Genomic DNA, 19,185 nt, shown 5'->3' with positions numbered 1-19,185 from the left:
GAGGAAATATGTTGATCATGAAGATAGCAATAATGTAAATTTTTCCTTTTACATTCCTTGAGGATAAATCTGAAAATGTATAGAAGAAAGAAGCCATTCATTTTACATCAAAAACTATTACAATAAAGGATAATGTATATTCAATGTGATTTTTATAGCCAAGTTGCAAAATAATTTTGTTATTTTGCAATTTTGAAACTTGAAATTTCAAAAGGGAGCATTCTTTTACTACTTGGCTGTAAAACACACTGAATAATTATTTTAAAAAATGCATCTCTTTAACAAAAAAAAAGAAAGAAAGGAAAGAAAAAATACATGATTTAACACATATATCCAAGTGGCACCAACCCAGAAATGTTGTACTGCTCTTGTATGCCTTTCTTCCGTTGTTCTCACAAAATCTGTAAATGCAATATCTAATTTTTGAAATACAGCCTGCAAGAGAAAGTCAGAAAGGTTAATATATATATAGTGTGTGTGTGTGTGTGTGTGTGAGAGAGAGAGAGAAATGCATATGAATGCATTCATTTTTTGAAAATGTCAATATTTTACACATTCTAAATTAAAAACAGTCAGCAGTTAAAGAATTAGACAACCATACAGCATTACAATTGGCATTATTAATCTGTGAGAATTTTCTTCCATATTAAACCTTTTAACAATTTTGCACAAACAGCAATTCCAAAAAACTATTACCAGATATCAACCAAAAGTTTACCAATCATGCAAGATTAATATCTTCCAGACACCTACTTACAGTCTTCTCACATTTGTTAGGGTATCTAATCCTGAAAAACATTACCAACTCTTTTGCAAAAAATAACTCATTATGTCTTGCACATTAAAATACCAATTCATTAGTTTAAATCTGTGTTTCCTGTTATGGGAAAATACAAAATCATCCTTATAATAGAATTTATTTTATTCTTTGCAAGCTTTATAAACTTCAATCAAGCCCCCTCCCTCCCCACCTCTAATGTTTAAAGATTGTAACCTACAAAATCTAAGCCATTCCTCCTAAGAATAATATTTGGCATTATTAATCTCATCATTTTCTTCTGCACTTTCTTCAACACTTCTTATCCAGGGACCCAACTTGTTTATAGTAGTCTAATGATGATTAGCCACTGATTTATATAAAAGAAAGGTTACATCTTTGTTCTCTGTGGTTACTGGCACAGTGACGTACTGTAAATTAATAAAAGAATCCCATTTGCGAACCTCCACAGCTTGGTATCGACAATAACCTTTGGTTAGAATGACCTGAGTTTGAATTCCATCTATGATGCAAAGAACCTTTATAAGGGATTTTCAACTGAAGGTGAGTTAGCCAGCTTTATATGGTGGTAGCAGGGTTTTCCTCCAAGAAACTTGGGGTCTATCGTTCACAAATAGGCAAACTGGCCAGAAGAGCAGAGACAGAATACAGAGAATACAATTGCCTCATAGCCTTAGTTGCTTTGGCTGCAAATCCAAATAACAAAACAATCCCATTTTCAGTTCTAATCATTGTAATGTACTGTTGAGAAAAGTTTTCATATTTGGTTGTACTAATTCCTATGTATTTTTTTTATCCTCTACTGTTCTGCAGTTATTGTTACTCAAGTAGTCTCAATTTTTATTACCCAGTGCAGCAACTTAGTTCGAACACATCTATATAAAAGATGTGCATAAAAGATATCTGTATAGAAGATGATTAGGAAATCACATGAACTGCTTTATTAAATTGAAACAGATATCAAAATTATTTTCTGTACAATCCCTTATATTATAACTAAATTTGTTAAACAAGATTGACCCGCTGCAATTCACTTATAAACATACTGATAACTAAAATGCCCCTGTTGTAAATTACCTTAATCAGAGACCACTACTTTTTCTTTCTCTCATGTGGAAGTAGAACAAAGGAGACAATTCAGAATTGAGTGACTAAGATTGTACCAGGATAGAGAAATGTTGAATATAAGGATAGACTGGTGAAGAGTGGTTTGCAGAATCCTAACAGATAGGAGAAAGGAGCTATGAAGTTGATGAGAGAAGGAGTTTATCAGATAGACAGTGAGGTTATAATGCACAGAATGGTAAGAAATCAATAGATCATCCCAAAGAAGCTGTATAAACATGCAATGACTAAGACAACTGAAGTGCTTATTGGCATTGAGAGAAGTGCATAAACAGAAATGCATTTCCATAATGGGTGGTAATGATATCAAGAGTGAATAATTTCAAAATCAGATATGATAGGTAGTCTACAGAGTATGTGGATCTCCTGTAATGAGTTTAATGATGGACATCTAAGAATAACACTACAGTAAAAATAATCATAATTTAAAATTATGATTATATCTTTTTACAATATATATTTTTTACAATTGTTTCTCTAAGTTAATATATTATTAGTTTTGGTTTCGATCTTACACGTATGATTGACACTTGCAATGTGTCCAATATTGATATGTTAAAATGAAATTTAAAGCATTTTAGATTTGATATACTTACTACATTCTGATAGTCGTAATAATTTCAATCTTCTTTATTGTAATTCACAATTGTTAAGTGTTGACATGTCTTTTTCTTTGTAAAGACATTCTCTTTATACTAACAAAAACAACATGTCAGCCATTACTATGTAACTTCTTGCCTGCCATTTACAAGAAGTGCACATGCTCACCGAAGAGACTGATGGGTGATTGACAGCTGACAGAAAAAGCATTCAGCACTGGGGTAATGAAAAAAATAAGAAGAAAGAGAATGGAAATTTAAGAATGGTGACCACAGAATTTTGTTTTTTAGGAAGTTTTTAAGAAAATGTGACAATAAGAAATTTATCAATAGAAGATTCCAAAAAGAAATCGTAGCAAAGTGGATCCTTTAACTGCAAGAGTTAGAACTCTCAACAAGTGATTAGAAAATAAAAGAAGATATTTGAGTAGATGTTCTAATTCAACATTTGGAGAAACACTATATGAAAGTTTCATCTTCTATCTAAAGGATGCCAGATCTATTTATAATTCTATTGAAAAAAGTGACAGAATTAGTAAAATCTGAAACTGTCAAGTGGCTTAACATGAGGTTATAATGCACAGTATGGCAGGAAAGCAATAGATCATCCCAAAAAAAGCTGTATAAACATGCAACGAGTAAGACAAATGAAGTACTTATTCACATCAAGAGAAGTGCACAAACAGAAGTGCATTTCCATAATGGGTGGTAACGATATCAAGAGTGAATAATTTCAAAGTGAGGTATGATAGGTAGTCTATACAGTAGGTGGATCTCCTGTAACGAGTTTAATGATAGTCTCTACCTTGATACTTTTATTTAGGAAATAGTAAAAGAAACTGCTTCTTTCTCTGTTAAAAAAAATTTGGTGATTGGTGCATCATATTGAACTGTGTGAGGTAAGATTAATTATATTCTAGTGAAACAGAAAGATGACTGAAAAAAAAATAATGTGTGCCAAATAAATAAAAACTTAAAAAAAAAAAAGATTCAATGGAAGGGAAGAGGTAGTTCTGTATTTTCAGAAAAGGCCTAACAAACAAAGTGACTCTAATGAACACTTGTTGCTTGCAGAAAACAACCCAGTAATGGAATGAGTCAGAGAGTGAATGATTTTATTCCTTTAAGATAAGGAGGAGCTCTCTAAAGTGCAGACTTATTTTAGAAGGCCTTGAATCAGGTTAATTTTGTAGTTATTTAATTTTATTTAAAATGGATATAATATTTTAGTTTCATTAAACACACACACACACACACACACATATATATATATATTTATATTATTTGGTCTAGAGTCCGTGCTGTTAGCCTAGTGGCTGTGTACTTCACAGCCATATGCCTGGGAAAGGAGTGTCCTAGGTTGGATTCCCATCGGAAACGTGAGGAGCTGAAGAATCTTCCTCAGTCATAGCCAAGTTAGCCAGTCTTGGGTGTGGACAGTAGAGTTTTTTCCCCAGTTTATCCTGGGGTTTTTCATCCTGCAAAGCAGGCAAACCGGCCTTGAGAACTCAAGACTGCGGACATAGGATACACCTGGGTGTATGACCACCTTATCCTGTGAACAGTTTGAGGTCTCTAACTCTAAAAATAATAAATAGAATTTATTATTTTTAGAGTTGTTGAGTTGATATTAAGCTGACTATCTCTCAAATTTTTGGCAGATTAATGTCGTGATACATTGAGGATAGGAGAGTGTCTTATAGCCATTGCAAACTCTAAAAATAGTCTCTCTAAAGTTTAACAGCTTCTAATATATAGCACACTGGTATTCTTCCATCTAATCCTATGTGAAGGGGTGTTCAAGAAATGGCATAACAGTCCTGAGTTGCCATAATAAGGGACAGTAAATGTATTTCTTGTGTTCTCTGATGCAAATAATGCTCAAACTAACATGTAGTTTGGCTAGAAATAAGACAGTTGATCAAATATTAAGGACCACAGATACGACAGTTCCAAGAAAAATTAAGTGAACAAATCAACATCAATAGCGGAATCATATTAAGATATTAAGAAGGAACTTGACATTGTTTATATTCAAGGCATGTAGCTAATAGTCTTGCTTGTGTACCAAGACCCGTGGAGTTTCCATAATTAAACATTTACACATGTGCCACAAAAAATAAAATAAAATAAAATAAAAATAATAATTTTATAAATATTTCATTTTGCTTATTATAAGACATCGCCAGTGAGCATGAAGAACAATAGTGAGAAATCTGAACAATAAAATAGTACTTACTGCACATGTGCCAAATTTGAATACCTTTGTGCAAGTAGTTGTGCATTTGTTAAAACTATTGGGTTGAAATGATAATTAATTAAATTAATTATCATGATACAATTATTTAACACAATGGAATATTAACAACTTCCCAAACTTTTGGGATAGTAAGGCAATTGTTACGATTAGGGTTTGGTCTATGAAATAAAATTTCACACATGTGCCACAAATTTTACTCAAGTTTTGAACAGTACTTTGACTATTCAAAGAAAGTACTGAAGCTTTATTTCATAAACCAAATATTAATTGTAGCGACTGCCTTACCATCCCAAAAGTTTGGGAAACTGTTATATTCAATTGTGTTAAATAGTCTGTATCATAATTCATTCAATTATCATTTCAGCCCAATAATTTTAACTTAACAAATGTGAAACTACTTGTACAGAGGGATTCAAATTGGCACATATGCTGTACAGTTTTATTATTATCAACAGACCATGGAGTCAAGACAATCATTGCAGGAGGTCCCACTCTCACATGCACAGCTCATCATACCTTGACTTGAAATGCATTCACTGTCTCTGAGCTCACCACACTCTAAAGCAATGCATTCCAATCACCCACCACTCTTCATACAAAAAATCTACCCCTCACACAAGAGAAATGAAACACAGGGTGGGCTCTGTGTTCAATTTCTCTCATTCTCTTCACTTGTGCCACTCACTTCTCAATTTGCAAACTCGCCTACGTTACTCTCCTGCCCTTCCACAGCATCTCTTGCTTCCTCAGGTAATACATTCACTTCAGTCATTTTCTCTTGCAGCAACAGTTTTGTCAACTGACTCACACCAAATATATAATCTTTTATAGAGCTCTATCCTCCCTCAAATTCATCTGCACATTCATAAAATGATTGCATTAACACAACTCTACTAGAATATCATTCATAATCTTCACTGACCTTCTTGACTCATCATTATGATACCTGAGCAACATGCTGACTACCTTACCTACCACACAGTTATCTTTCACTCTCCTTCAAATATTCATGATATACCTCCTTATATTCTTCTTGTTGCCAGTCAAATCACTTGTGCCAACTGCCACTACCAGCTCTTTTGCTCACATACTCCTCTTATCCAATGCTTAAATACCCTGCTCATTCTAAGTCCTGGAAAATAGACCTTGTGCACCAATTATATATTTGGTTTAATCCTTTATCCAAGTGTAAGCAAACAAAGTTTGTGCCTTAAGTATTTTCAGGAATGGGCAACTAGTGGTAAAGGTGGTATAAGTTCTGATCACTTGCCTTAGTATCCCATACTGCAAACCACATCTCCTTGCAGACATGTATAATGCTCTGTATTAAGGGAAGGGTCACTACCCAGACCGGTTTCAACCTTTATTGAGGTCTCGTCAGTGGAAGCCAGACCCAGAGGTGGTGATACTAAGGTGGAAATAATGCAGAAGTCATATCACCATATACCAGTTGCCAAAAGATATCAACACTTTATTAAAATTCTCTGGATTAGAGATAGTTGATGGAAGTTTTTTCACTCTGCTATGTGACCAATTATATATTGGTTTAATCCTTTATCCAAGTGTAAGCAAACAAAGTTTGCACCTGAAGTATTTTCAGGAATGGGCAACTAGTGGTAAAGGTAATATAAGTTCTGATCACTTGCCTTAGTATCCCATACTGCAAACCACATCTCCTTGCAGACATGTATAATGCTCTGCATTAAGGGAAAGGTCACTACCCAGACCGGTTTCGACTTTTATTGAGGTCTTGTCAGTGGAAGCCAGAACCAGAGGTGGTGATACTAAGGTGAAAGTAATGGAGAAGTCATATTTACCCATACCAGTTGCCAAAAGGTGTCACCTTATTACTAAAATTTTCTGGATTAGAGATAAGTTGATGGAAGTTTTTTCACTTAGCTATGCTACCAATTATACCATCTTTACCACGAATTTCCCCAGTCCTGAAAATACTTCAGGTGCAAACTTTGTTTGCTTACAGATACTAAGCCAAGTGATAAGAACTTATACCACCTTTACCACAAGTTGTCCCAGTCCTGAAAATACTTCAGGCACAAACTTTGTTTGCTTACACTTGAATAAAGGATTAAATCAAATATATAATTGGTAGCATAGCCAAGTGAAAAAACTTCCATCAAAGACCTTGTGCACCTTTTCACTCAACATATCTCTTATTACCATATCTCCGTTCACTGCCACTCTCAAATCATTTGATATTTCTCTCAAATCTTTTGTCCCATTCTTCCTCACACTCCCATGCAAATCCATAATTCTCCTTAGTTTTCATTCCTCACATGTTTAATCTCTTGCCTTGTCTTTATCAACTTAACCTTCATCTCTTCAATTACTCTCACACTGTCATTCATGCCAATTCATTATCACTACATTGAATGTCTGCAGCTTACTGCCATAAGAAATTTAACTACAGTGAACACTGCCTACTAATCATAGCTATCATATAACAATATTTAAATAATTACTATTCCCACACACAATTTTAAACTTATCTTTTCGCAGCAATCTCAACGAACACAGATTTCTTCTTCCAACAAATTCCTTATTCCTCACCATCGTTCTTCACTCTCGCTGATGATGTCTTATGATACGCGAGATGAAATATTTGTAAAATAAATATTGTTTACTGTGGCGCGTGTGAATGTTTAATAACTGAGTTAATAAACTGTTTACCCATTCCAATGGTGGTATGGTGTGATCATTTAAACAGCAGGAGAGAGGAAAATTTAGAAAAAACTCTCTGAACTTTTTCTTGCCATCTCTTTCTCTCTCTCTCTCTCCTGGGTCTCCTCATGCCCAAGGACGCATGACCTTCCTAATGATGCTTCACCATTTCTGTTAAGAAATGGCGAAGAACAAACTTTTTCTTCTAGAAAACCCCTGTTTCTAGAACAAACCCCCAAACAGGTGGATTGACCAACTGTTTGGGGGTTTTCCTCTTTTTCTTTTCCCACATGGTTTACCCTGGATGATTATTTGTTCCAGGCAGTTGCCTTCCCTTCTATATATGTTTCTAAAATATTGCAGTATTCTCTTTTCAATTATGTTTATCAGTCTTGTGTAGCTATTCAGTTCTTCTCGGATACTTTTGTTTGTTCGCTTTTCTGTCCAAGACACTCTTAACAATCTTCTCCAGCACCAGAGCTCGAACACCTCAATTCTTATTCTGTCATTTTTTGTCACTGTTCAAGACTCGGAAGCATAGAGAAAGAACGAAAAAAAACTAAGGTTTCTGCAAGCTTAATTTATGTCTTTTTGGAGATGTGCCTGTCTTTCCAGATCTTAGTTAAATCAGACATCGCTTTCTTAGCTAGCTATTCTTCTTATCTCTTTTTTAACACCTTTTTTTTTTGTTGTTATTATCACTCCAAGGTAGTTGAAATGGTCAACAATTTCAATTCCTTCTATATCTATCTCTTCTGCATTGTTTAAAGTCATTATTTTGGTTTTATCTTGATTTATTTGTACCATGGCTTAAGCTTTCCCATTCTAGTTGATTTAGGATGTATTTTAATTCCTGTTCACCCTTTGCTATTATCACTGTGTCATCTGCATATCATAGGTTAGTGATCGTTCGGCCACCTAATTTAATGCCTCCATTCCACTTTTCTAGAGATCTTTTCATTATAGTTTCGCTGTAAAGGTTGAATAGTAATGGTGAGAATATGCATCCTTGTCTTGATCCTTTTTTAAATTGGAATGGGGACAATGAGTTTTCAATTCTTACTGTTGCTTGATTTCCTTGATATAAGTTCTTCATGATTGTTATTAGATTGGTTTGTATTCCTGATTTTTGCATGATATCTCACCTCATGTAGTCAAAGGCCTTGGAGTTATCTATGCTTTATAGATTACTCCAAGGCCTTTGACTGCATGAGGTGGGATCTCCAAGGCTTAAGTTGAATTCCCTTACTTTTTCAATTATTTGTCTGATGTTAGATATATGATCTCTAGTCCTTTGACCTCTTCTGAATACTGATTGATGCCATAGAACAGGGGTTCCCAACCTTTTTGGTCCCATACCCTTCCCCCTTGGCTTTTAGTAAATTATCCGGTACCCCTATTCATTATAATAAGAAATAAATTCTTAAGTTTACCATACAGATTCAAAGAATATAAGAAATAAACAGTAATTAAGTTTTCATAAAAGCTTTATTCAGTAAATAAATCAATTACATTATCATAAAATTGTAAAATCTTTATTAAACTGCAGTAAAATCGACTAGTGAGACCATTGATTCTGTTTCTTATCCATCAACAGTTTTATTCTTGGTACACTTTTTGAAATAGATACCCACATATCATGTTCAGGCTCTAGTTTGTTTCTTGTTTTGGACTTGATTGAAAACAGAACTGAGAATTGGGATTCACACAAATAAGTTGTTATAAATGGAATTATAGCCATGTAAGCATGTTTGGTGATAACGGGATACGCTTCTCCAAGTGTACACCAAAAATTTTGTGACTTCATTGATTGGAATTCAATTCGGAGTTTCTTGTTATTGCAGAGATCAATTAGCTAGTCTTTCACTGGGTCGTTGTCACAGATTTTTTCTAAATCAATATGAAAAGGGTTACGTATCCAGACTTCATTCATTTGGTCAGGAGGAATTATTCTTGCAAGTGCCTCTTTCAAAGTTTTTAAATGCAATATAATGCTATCACGAACTTCCTGTTTTAGTTCATATGCCAGATCTGAAGTGATTTCATCAAAAGATTTGAAATTGGCAAAGTTACCTAACTCCACCCTTCTTCCCCAGAGAGTCAATTTTTCTCGAAACGACTGTATCTTTTCTTCAGTCTCCGCGAGGACATCTGTACCTTGCAGCAAAATGTTCACAGAATTAAGAATTCCAAATAGATCAGAAAGATAAGCCAGAGAAATCTCAAAGTTTGGATCTTTGAAATATGAAGCAAAAGCAGATTCTTTTTCGACTAAAAAAATTTCAATTAAATTTCTAAGTTCAAAAACCCTTCCCAAAACATTTCCTCTGGATAACCATCGTACTTCTGTATGAAGCAACAGTACGATATGATCCGTTCCAACCAATTTAAACACATGGTGATTCAATGCTTTTGCTTAGATAAAATTCATAACTTGAACAACAACATCCAAAACGGCTTTCAAATTATGTGGAAGTGTTTTAGATGCTAAAGCATACCAGTGAAGGATGCAATGGCTTGTAAAAATATTTGGGTTGATTTCTTTAACTAAAGCAGCGAAACCTAATTTATTCCCCAACATAGCGGGAGAACCGTCAGTACAAATAGATTCTACTAATTTCCATGAAAGGCCATTTGAATCAAAAAAATCATTCACCAAATTCATAATGTGCACTGCCTTTGTTGTTTCTTTCAAGGGTTTACAAAAAAGAAATTCCTCTTTTATTTCATTCTGATATATATATATATATATATCTAGTAAAAACAAGAAGCTGTGCACAGTTAGAGGCATCAACTGACTCATCCAACAGTAAACTAATTCTTGCCGGACTTTTCTGGATTTCCTCCACTACCTGTACACGTCTTCTGACATTTCTCGAATCCGATCACAAATTGTATTATTTGATAATGGTATTTGTGCAATTTTCTCTTTTGCTTCTTTACCACACATCAACTCAACCATGTCAATAGCACACGGCTTCACTATGTGGTTTCTTTTCTTTGGCGACCCTCAATGCAACGTGATAACTGGCCTCCAGTGCTGGCTTCTTCGGGGAAATAAATCCATGGTCATGAAGTGTGATATTCTTACCAAATCGTGCTCATTTTATTCTAAATGAGGACTCTGACTCATTAGAATGTTCGGGATGAATATTCTGAAGACGCTCTCTCAATTTTGATGCCTCATACTACCATTGATGAATATCTTGGAGCAAATGAAGTACTGTGGTTTTTGCACACATTCTTTGTCAAGCACAAAAGTAAAACCATATTGCACATATGAATTTTGGTAGCAATCTTTCTTTGGCATGGTCATTCCTTGGGTCTGCAAAAATAATATTTTTTTGTATATAAATCCTAATTTAACCTTTCATTTTAAAAATAAGCTAAACAATAAATAATATTTTAATGTATTTAAATCTTGATCTATCCTTTCATTTTTAGAATAGGCTAAAAATAAACTATAAGCTACTTACGATTAGATTAAAATTTAGTCAGCAAAAGTGAAGTCGGCAAAATTAATTTAGCTAACCTATGTTTATCACTAAAACGTGTGTACTGTGAGCATGTCAAAATGAAGCAGTTGGAGTGTGTACCATACAGTACGTCACATGCATGCGCAGGAGGTGCAGATGCCGTGGAGGCGAGCCTCGAGGGAGCGCTGATCTGGCAATTTCACTAGTTATCTTGAATCTTAACTGGGCATTTTGAGTTATCGGACCCAGCAATGAGAAAAAAGTCTATGCAACCTCACTGTGTCCGTGTCAGAAAAGAGACCTGAAATGTTGCTGGTGTGGCTGACAGACAGTACCAACATGGAATAGCCCAGAAATGTTGATAACAGAACTATTTTTGGAATATATTAATAGCATAATAACGTACCCCCTGGGAGTACAGGTACCCCAGGTTGGGAACCCCTGCTATAGAAGATCAAAATAATGATTGGAGTCCTGACAAATAACACCATAACTTGGACAAAAATTGTCGATAATATCTATTCCTAATCGATTCCTAATATCTGTGTATGTATGTGCATGCATATATATATATGCATATATATATATATATATATATATATATATATATCATACACCCACCCACACAGATATTAGGAATTGCAATGGGTGCTTAGGTATCCATTATGATTCCTAATATCTACTGTAATACACTGTAATATGGCTTTAATGTATCCTTCCAGTCTATCCCATTATATTTGGATTAGTACATACATTTGATATTTTAAAGATACTTGTGACATTAAGATTAAATAATATAAGCACGTAAACACAAGAAAAATATTTAATTAGCCAAATATTTCGGTCTGAAAACTGCAGACCATCTTCAGTGGCACTACAAGAACAGTTTTTAAAAAATACAAGGTGGAATACTAACAATAGATCATTTAAAAATAGAACAAGCCGCGTGATGTTATATTACTAAGTATTAAAGGGAATATTATTAAGCAGAGACATGATTGAAATAAAGATATTAATTAATAATATTAAATAACAAAATTAATATGAATTAATGAGTTATCCTGATTAGACTTTCCCAGATTTTTGATACAGATAGACAGTCATTCCAATTCAGGTTAGGATGATGGAGTAATGCCTCTATGCTTTCTTTCAATAAACGTTCAAATTTATAGCGGGATCTATGTAAGAGGTGAGTTTTTGACCAAAGGATGTTGTGGTTAGTTTCAATTCCATGCTGAGCCAATCCAGATTTTTCATGTTTGTTGTGATGAATGGAGGAATGATGTTCTTGGATTCTTTTTTCAAGAGAGCGTCCAGTTTGTCCAAAATAGGAGAGATCACAGTTGCAGGGGATTTGATAAACTCCAGGAACAGACATAGTTGAGCATTTGTCTTTAGGAGAAGGAAAATGGGAAAATAATTTGTTAATAGGTGAATACGTAGCTGTTAACTCATATTTCTTCAGAATTCTTGAGATCATCAAGATCTCAAGAATTCCCATCATCCTTGTCAAAAAACAAGAATCATAAAATGTCTAATCAGAAGAGCCAAAACTAATTGTTCTACTTCTAATTTTCTATTATCCAACAACACATGAAACTTAATGGCTTTTCCGAAAAGAGTACACAACATCTTCTCGATTCTTATAATCCACCACTAAACAACAAAGATTCAATACGTCGAGTTCCAACTCCATACATCTCCAGGATTTCAGAACCTATTTCAAGAATTCTGAAGAAATATTAGTTAACAGCTATGTATTCACCTATTAACAAATTATCTTCCCATTTTCCTTCTCCTAAAGACAAACACTCAATTATGTCTCTTCATGGAGTTTATCAATTCCCTGCAACTGTGATCTCTCCTGTGATCCTTGATGGAAATTGAAACAGCAAAATAGGAAATGAACCCCACAAAAATATACAAATGTTTTGGATAAATATGAAGAAAGGAGCAAAGCTAATAATAATGGAGAATACGTGCTGGATTTCTGCTCAAGATATGAACTCATCATTACTAGCACCATGGTCCTACATAAAGATGTGCACAAATTCATGTGCAGAGAAGACACAAGAAATAAAAAAAGTCTCATTGATAATGTTATTGTTGATAGTGATATCTTCATGCTAATTCAGAATACAATAGTATACAGATGATTTGAAACTGCAAGTGATAATCACTTAGTTTTAAGTAGATAAAAATGAACATCACAACAGAATGTAAGATATTTGTTAAAAAGAGTTAAAGACAAGCAGCTCTCACAGATGAACAGCAAACTCACTATACAAACATTATTTAAGAAAAAATGAAATAGTTTGAAAACAAGAACCAAAACTTGAAGTCTCAGTAGCAATATCTGAAAACATTGACTGATTCATCTAGGGATACAAGGTGTTCACAAGTTAAAGAAGCGGTCCAGGAAAAGAAGAAAGCATACCAAAAATTCATAGCAAAAAAGCTGGCAGATGCCCTAAAAGAATACAGAGAAAAATGTAAGAGATCTAATTAGAAATGTTTTTTCTGCTATTATACATTAATTACATTGAGCAGGATCTAACATCAGATGTGCAATTGTTTGCCAATGATACGAAGATAGGCAGGCCAATCCCAGATGCTCTTGACATTCAGTAATTACAAAATGATTTGAATAGACTGGAAATTTGGGCAAACGAAAATGGCTGTCAATTTAATGTTAGTAAGTGTGAAGTTATGCACTTTGGCGTGATTAGAGTTCCAGCAGCATATTATATTAGTGGGGCTATGCTACAAGAAACTGAAGAGGCAAGGGATCTTGGTGTATTGGTGGATAGCAATTTAAAGTTCAAAGGTCACATCAAAGAACAAATCTGAAAAAACACCCCAACTCAACATCACCAGAGTTAAAGATCGGTACTATCAACATAAGAAGCCTGAATGGCAAAGAAATGGAGCTAGCTGAGGAATTAGATAAGTACCAGATCCTCTCTATCAGACACATTCTCTCTATCATTAAATCTTTCTAACTTTCTAACTCTCGACCCCCTTCTCACTTTCCCTCTCATTCATCCTTCTTTGTTTCCGTACTTCGGTCCAACATACATCCAACTTTCACTATCATTCTTCTCACTTTCACTCTCATTTATCTTTCTTTGTTTCCGTACTTTCGGACTAACATGCGTCCAACTTTCGCTATCATTCTTCTCACTTTTACTCTCATTCATCTTTCTTTGTTTCAGTACTTTCAGTCCAACATGCATCCAACTTTCGCCATCATTCATTCTTTTTTGCTATCATTTATTCTTTCAATTTTTTTCACTTGCGTCACGCCATTTCTAGTTTCATTAGTTCTCTCAATTTCGTTTCTTTCCGCCACTCTCGCCTCACTTTCGTCCCTTTTAACATCCGTTACGGTTTTCAAACTGCTCTTTTTCTTTTTTCCAGATTTTTTAACACATTTTATATGCCCCACAAATACACAGGTATTTGTGTGGCAAATACTTTTGCCACACAAAACACAGATCCAGATATTTTTCTACCACAATATAAGTACTGAGGTAGAAAACACCATCAAAAACTTGAAATGTGGAAGGGCAACTGGTAGATGATATATTCGACCAGAAATGCTTATTCTAATTCTGTAATTCTCACATTCAGTTTTATTCCCTTTTTTTATAGATGGGTACTATGACAGCTCTACTCCAATCATTGGGAATTCGACATTCTAACCAGGTCCTTGGAATTATGCAGTGTAGCCACTGCAAAACTTATATACCTCCATATTTAAGCATTTCTGGTCAAATATCATCTACCAGCTGCCTTTCCACATTTCAAGTTTTTGATGGCTTTTTCTACCTCAAGTATTGTGTTGATTGCAGCAAAGGCGATAAAGGGCTTGCTTTTCTATTTTTACAGAAAAGCCAAGCATGCTTGCAGATATGGAGATCTTTAGGAAGATGAAGTATTTCAGGAATAGTACAAAGAAATTTAACAGTCTCTACAGGTTTTAATTCTCAGCTGCAGATTCAGCCTCCTCGAATTGTCACCAAACCTTCTGCCAAAAGATTTGATATATCAACCATCAGTACCCTTATTTTGGGCCACAACTTTGCTATAGCATCTCATTATATTCCTATGTTAGACTTCATGGATACATTAAACACAGAATGCAGCATCTATTTCGACTAATTCTTGACAAAGTTAACAAGATCAATAATAACAGAGGATTTCAACTTGATTCTAGCAAGACAAAGATCATGGTTCTCAAAGGAAAAACAAACAGTGAAGCTCTTGAGAAACAAGTGTATCTTAATGGAGAAAGAATTGAGGAAGTCAGCAAGTTTGAGTACCTGGGATCCATTATTAATGTGAAGAACTGCTGTTCAGAAGATGTCAGAAAAAGGTTAGGAATGGCTAAAACAACAGTCAAAGACCTGTCTAAAATCTGGAAGGATGGATCTATCTCCATCGGAACAAAGTTGAGGATTTTAGATGCAGTTGTTTTTCCAACTGCTACTTATAGATGCAAGACTTGGAACCTAAAGAAGTCAGATAAGAAATGGATATCTGCTTTTGAGATGTGGTGTTACAGAAGGCTGTTGAGGATATCATATACTGAAAGGCGTACAAATGAATGGGTGTTAGAAAAGATTAGTAGAACTTTAAGGCTCCTTAAGGATATTGAAAGAAGAAAGTTAAAATATTTTGGACACACAGAAAGGATGGAAGGAGGACTTCTCAGAACAGTAATAGAAGGTAAAGTTTCTGGAAAAAGAGGCAGGGGTAGACCATCAATGAGATGGATGGATGGCATGTGTGGAGTGACTGATCTTCAGAGAGTTGAGGCTGCCAGAAAAGCAAACAACAGGACTAAATGGCGAGGCCTGGTGTGAAACATCATCGAGCATCGGAGTGACCATACGGCATCTGTAGTTGCCCAGTGAACATAGAGAGAGAGCAGCATCTATAACTTGCCACTGGTAACATCCTTATGCGAGCGTTACCTCCTAAAAGAAATCTCCAGCTTTCAGCCCTATAGAGATCACAAAAAGATATTTAAAGAATGTCTTTATAACAGCAGATAAGGAATAAGTTATGTGGTATTCATCAGTATTAATGAATGCCATAGCATTCATTAATACTAATGAATACCACATAACATAAACATCTTGCTTAGAGATGATACTACACAGAAGCTTTTAGATTACGATTCTAACAACTACCCAAGAAGGGAAAAAAAAAAATTACTTAAAAATGTAACTTCTTGGCCTCCTGAATTAATAACAAACTTTAAACTTTTTAGTTTTCCTTCCCCAGATATATGGATTATCTAAAATTCACAAATCTGATAACACTTTTAGACCCTTAGAATATGCTAGTCACCTCTTCTTCCTACAGATTAGCAAAGCATTCAGCAAAATCTTTAATCCCCTTATTGGCAATACCACTTCTTCTTTTAAAAATTGTACTCATTTCAAATCATTAATTCAAGATTTAGTTTTAATACTGATATCATGGTCAGTTATGACATTACTTCTCAGTTCATCAATATCCCTTATTTGATTCCTCATCATTAATTAAAAATTTTAGTACTCTTCCAACACCATTGATCTCTCTAATTTTGCTATCCATTCTAGCCACTTCAATTAGGAAAACAAAATAAACAAAGAGATAGATGATACTCATGAAGCGCAGAGAACTGAGTATCATCTATCTCTTTGATAGATGATACTAGTTCTCATCTGATCACTGAATTTAAACAGCCCCAATTAGTACTTGGGAGGGTGACCACCGAGGAATCCTGGGTGCTGCAGGCACATTATTTAAGCTGGTCTGGTTGGTCGAATGGTTAGTGTACATGCTCTCCAACCAAAAGTATGTAGATTCAAATCCCACCAGGAGCAGGAATATTTGTGAAGGTAGCAGATGAATTTCACAGCTTGGTGTGAAACCACTGCCTCACTCATCGGAGGCCTGAAGTGACTTGTTCCAAGCCTGGTCTCTAGAGCTGAGTTTCCAGACTATGTTAATATAAATATATAAATTTAATAAAAATAGAGAAAACAATACTTAGCCCACAGAACTGCATAAAAAGTCAAAAATATGAAGGAACTGCTCAATTTCACGTTACATGATGATTAAACTGTTTTTGTTTTGTTTTAATATACTGAATGACTGATATAAAATTATATTACTAGAATCTTGTGAAGAACTTAATAAAAGCAATATATTTGAAATGGATTAAATGAGTATAAGCTGAGAGATAAAAATTAGAAACACTATTTTAATTTAAATAAAGTGCACAACTATTTTCGTCTACTCACATTGCATAACATGAAGGAACTACAACAAACTGCGAGAGAAAATCTATACGTTAAAGATCTGTACTATACATTGTTGATAGTTCCCTCATTTTATGCACCTGAAGAAGTCGTCTAAGAAGATGAAACAAACAAATCAAAAAAAAGTTTTGCAGTTTATTTAAATTAAGATAGTGTTCCTAATTTTTACTTCTTGGCTTATAGTCATTTAATCTGTTTCACAAATATGTCTCTCAGTTGAGTAAATCAATTATATCGTGTGTGTGTGTGTGTGTGTGTGTGTGTGTGTGTGTGTGTGTGTGTGTGTGTGTGTGTGTGTGTGTGTGTGTGTGTGTGTGTGTGTGTTTTAGGATGTAAGGAAACAGAAACATTAACCTTAAACTGATGAGATATGCTGTTACTGAAACTGTAAGGATCAACACCTGCCAACTTTGCTGCCTGATAAATCTAGGAAAGAAAAGAAAAAACAACAAAAAATGTATAAAAACTCATTCTTTACTTATTTTCTATTTAATTTAAATCAATATCAACAGTGCAAGATTATCCCTTTTCAAAGTTATATTGTGAGTGGTCGAGTAATTTTGCATTCGTGTAAAATTAGTGATTTTTATCTGTTTCATTGCATTTTTTCCTCCCAAAATTAGTGTATTAGTGTAGATTTTTGGAGTATTTAGTATCTTTATAACATTTTTACTGTGATATTTATTGTGATATCGTTGGCATGGCACCAATGTAACAAACAATGGCAGCAACAAAGACTATTGTTACGTCATTGTTTTCTTAAATATTTTATTTCTATTGTTCTCCTTGTGCCTACTGAGATCTGGCTTCTAAACTGACTTTCTGGGGCCGTTTCTCTCTTCGAGCTCTGACAAAATTTATTTGTTTATGCTGCGCCAGTCAGAACTCTAGGATAGGAATTCTTATCTGAAGAAACTTTCCCAGAATTCAAGCAATATCTTATATATATTAAGTAGTTAGCTAGATTGAGTTCTCAGTATACAGTCATGGCCTTGAGAATCTTAAATTCCCCTTTTTTCCTCTAGACATAGGTTCGATATTTTCATGAGTGGTAAAATTCAATCTCTTACTCAGACAAACTCAGCTATACATGGGAAAACACATTCATTATTTATCTAAGAACATTACAATTTAAACAACACATATAATCAAGCAAATCAACGTTAATACTAAAATACAAGTAAAGCAGGGTAATAATAATCAAACAGACAGGCTATTCAAACACACTCATGAGAATCTTATGTTCATCTATATCACGAACATGGATGTCGGTATTAAACTAGATTACTGCTACTAACGACCCATACACATTAACTTGGTCTAGACAACTTATGAACGTAGACTACCAGTCCCATTCGATTAACATAACACAGGAAACTGTCTCAAAAATCTCTCTCTCTTCTCTTCTAAACTCTTTCTCCATTTTACACCTTCATCACTTCCTGGGTGGCGCTAGTGTCCTTGGTAAATGTAGCGGTCGTGTTTAGCTAGTCTAGAAAACGTGTTTTTAAAGTTAAATATAGTGTGGTTTTTTGTCACAAATTGTGTTGCAGTTGTACATCAGTTAGATACAAGTTGTTGTGTCCCATTTTATGATTTTTATTCTAACTAGTAATTTCCTCTCATCTATGTTCTACTATTATCTATGCACGAGATATCACCAAAAAATTTACTAATACTCAAGTTATTTCTCCCTTTAGTACCCCTAATATTTGTATTATACTGTGCCTTTTGGGATATTTAGTTTGAGATATTATATACAAAAACAAGGAGAAAGAACTAAAATATGTCTGAAAGTGAAACAATGTTGCAGTCGTGACACTTTATCTCGTTTCTTAACACATTAATTTCCCGCATGATTAGGTTCGTAATTTTTCAAGTGGTGCATTGGACAGCAATTTCAGACAACTGTTTTATCATTGGACAAAAAGTTTATTAAATTCCTTAACAT

The 19,185-nt window shown here is 34.4% G+C and overlaps 1 protein-coding gene across 5 annotated transcripts in view; it reads right to left on the bottom strand.

Annotated features, from left to right (window-relative positions):
• MetRS-m (Methionyl-tRNA synthetase, mitochondrial) overlaps positions 1–19,185 on the bottom strand; it is a 392,083-nt gene that overhangs the window by 271,963 nt on the left and 100,935 nt on the right. For all 5 annotated transcript variants that reach the window (XR_016550239.1, XM_090412031.1, XM_090412028.1 and 2 more), the window contains exons 4-5: positions 17,589–17,660; positions 349–435 (exon numbers count right to left, since the gene is read on the bottom strand). Coding sequence is in view for 4 of the 5 variants with exons in the window: in XM_090412031.1 (XP_090268157.1) it covers positions 349–435; positions 17,589–17,660 (159 nt within the window). In the remaining variant the exon portion in view is untranslated. The remainder of the gene's footprint in view (positions 1–348; positions 436–17,588; positions 17,661–19,185) is intronic.

This window comes from Typopeltis vanoorti, chromosome 22, assembly GCF_054136105.1.
Source record: "Typopeltis vanoorti isolate ZY-2024b chromosome 22, IOZ_Tvanoo_1.0, whole genome shotgun sequence".
NCBI classification, from domain to species: domain Eukaryota; kingdom Metazoa; phylum Arthropoda; class Arachnida; order Uropygi; family Thelyphonidae; genus Typopeltis; species Typopeltis vanoorti.
Note: the sequence above shows the minus strand (reverse complement) of the source record. Positions and strands in the feature narration are given on the sequence as shown.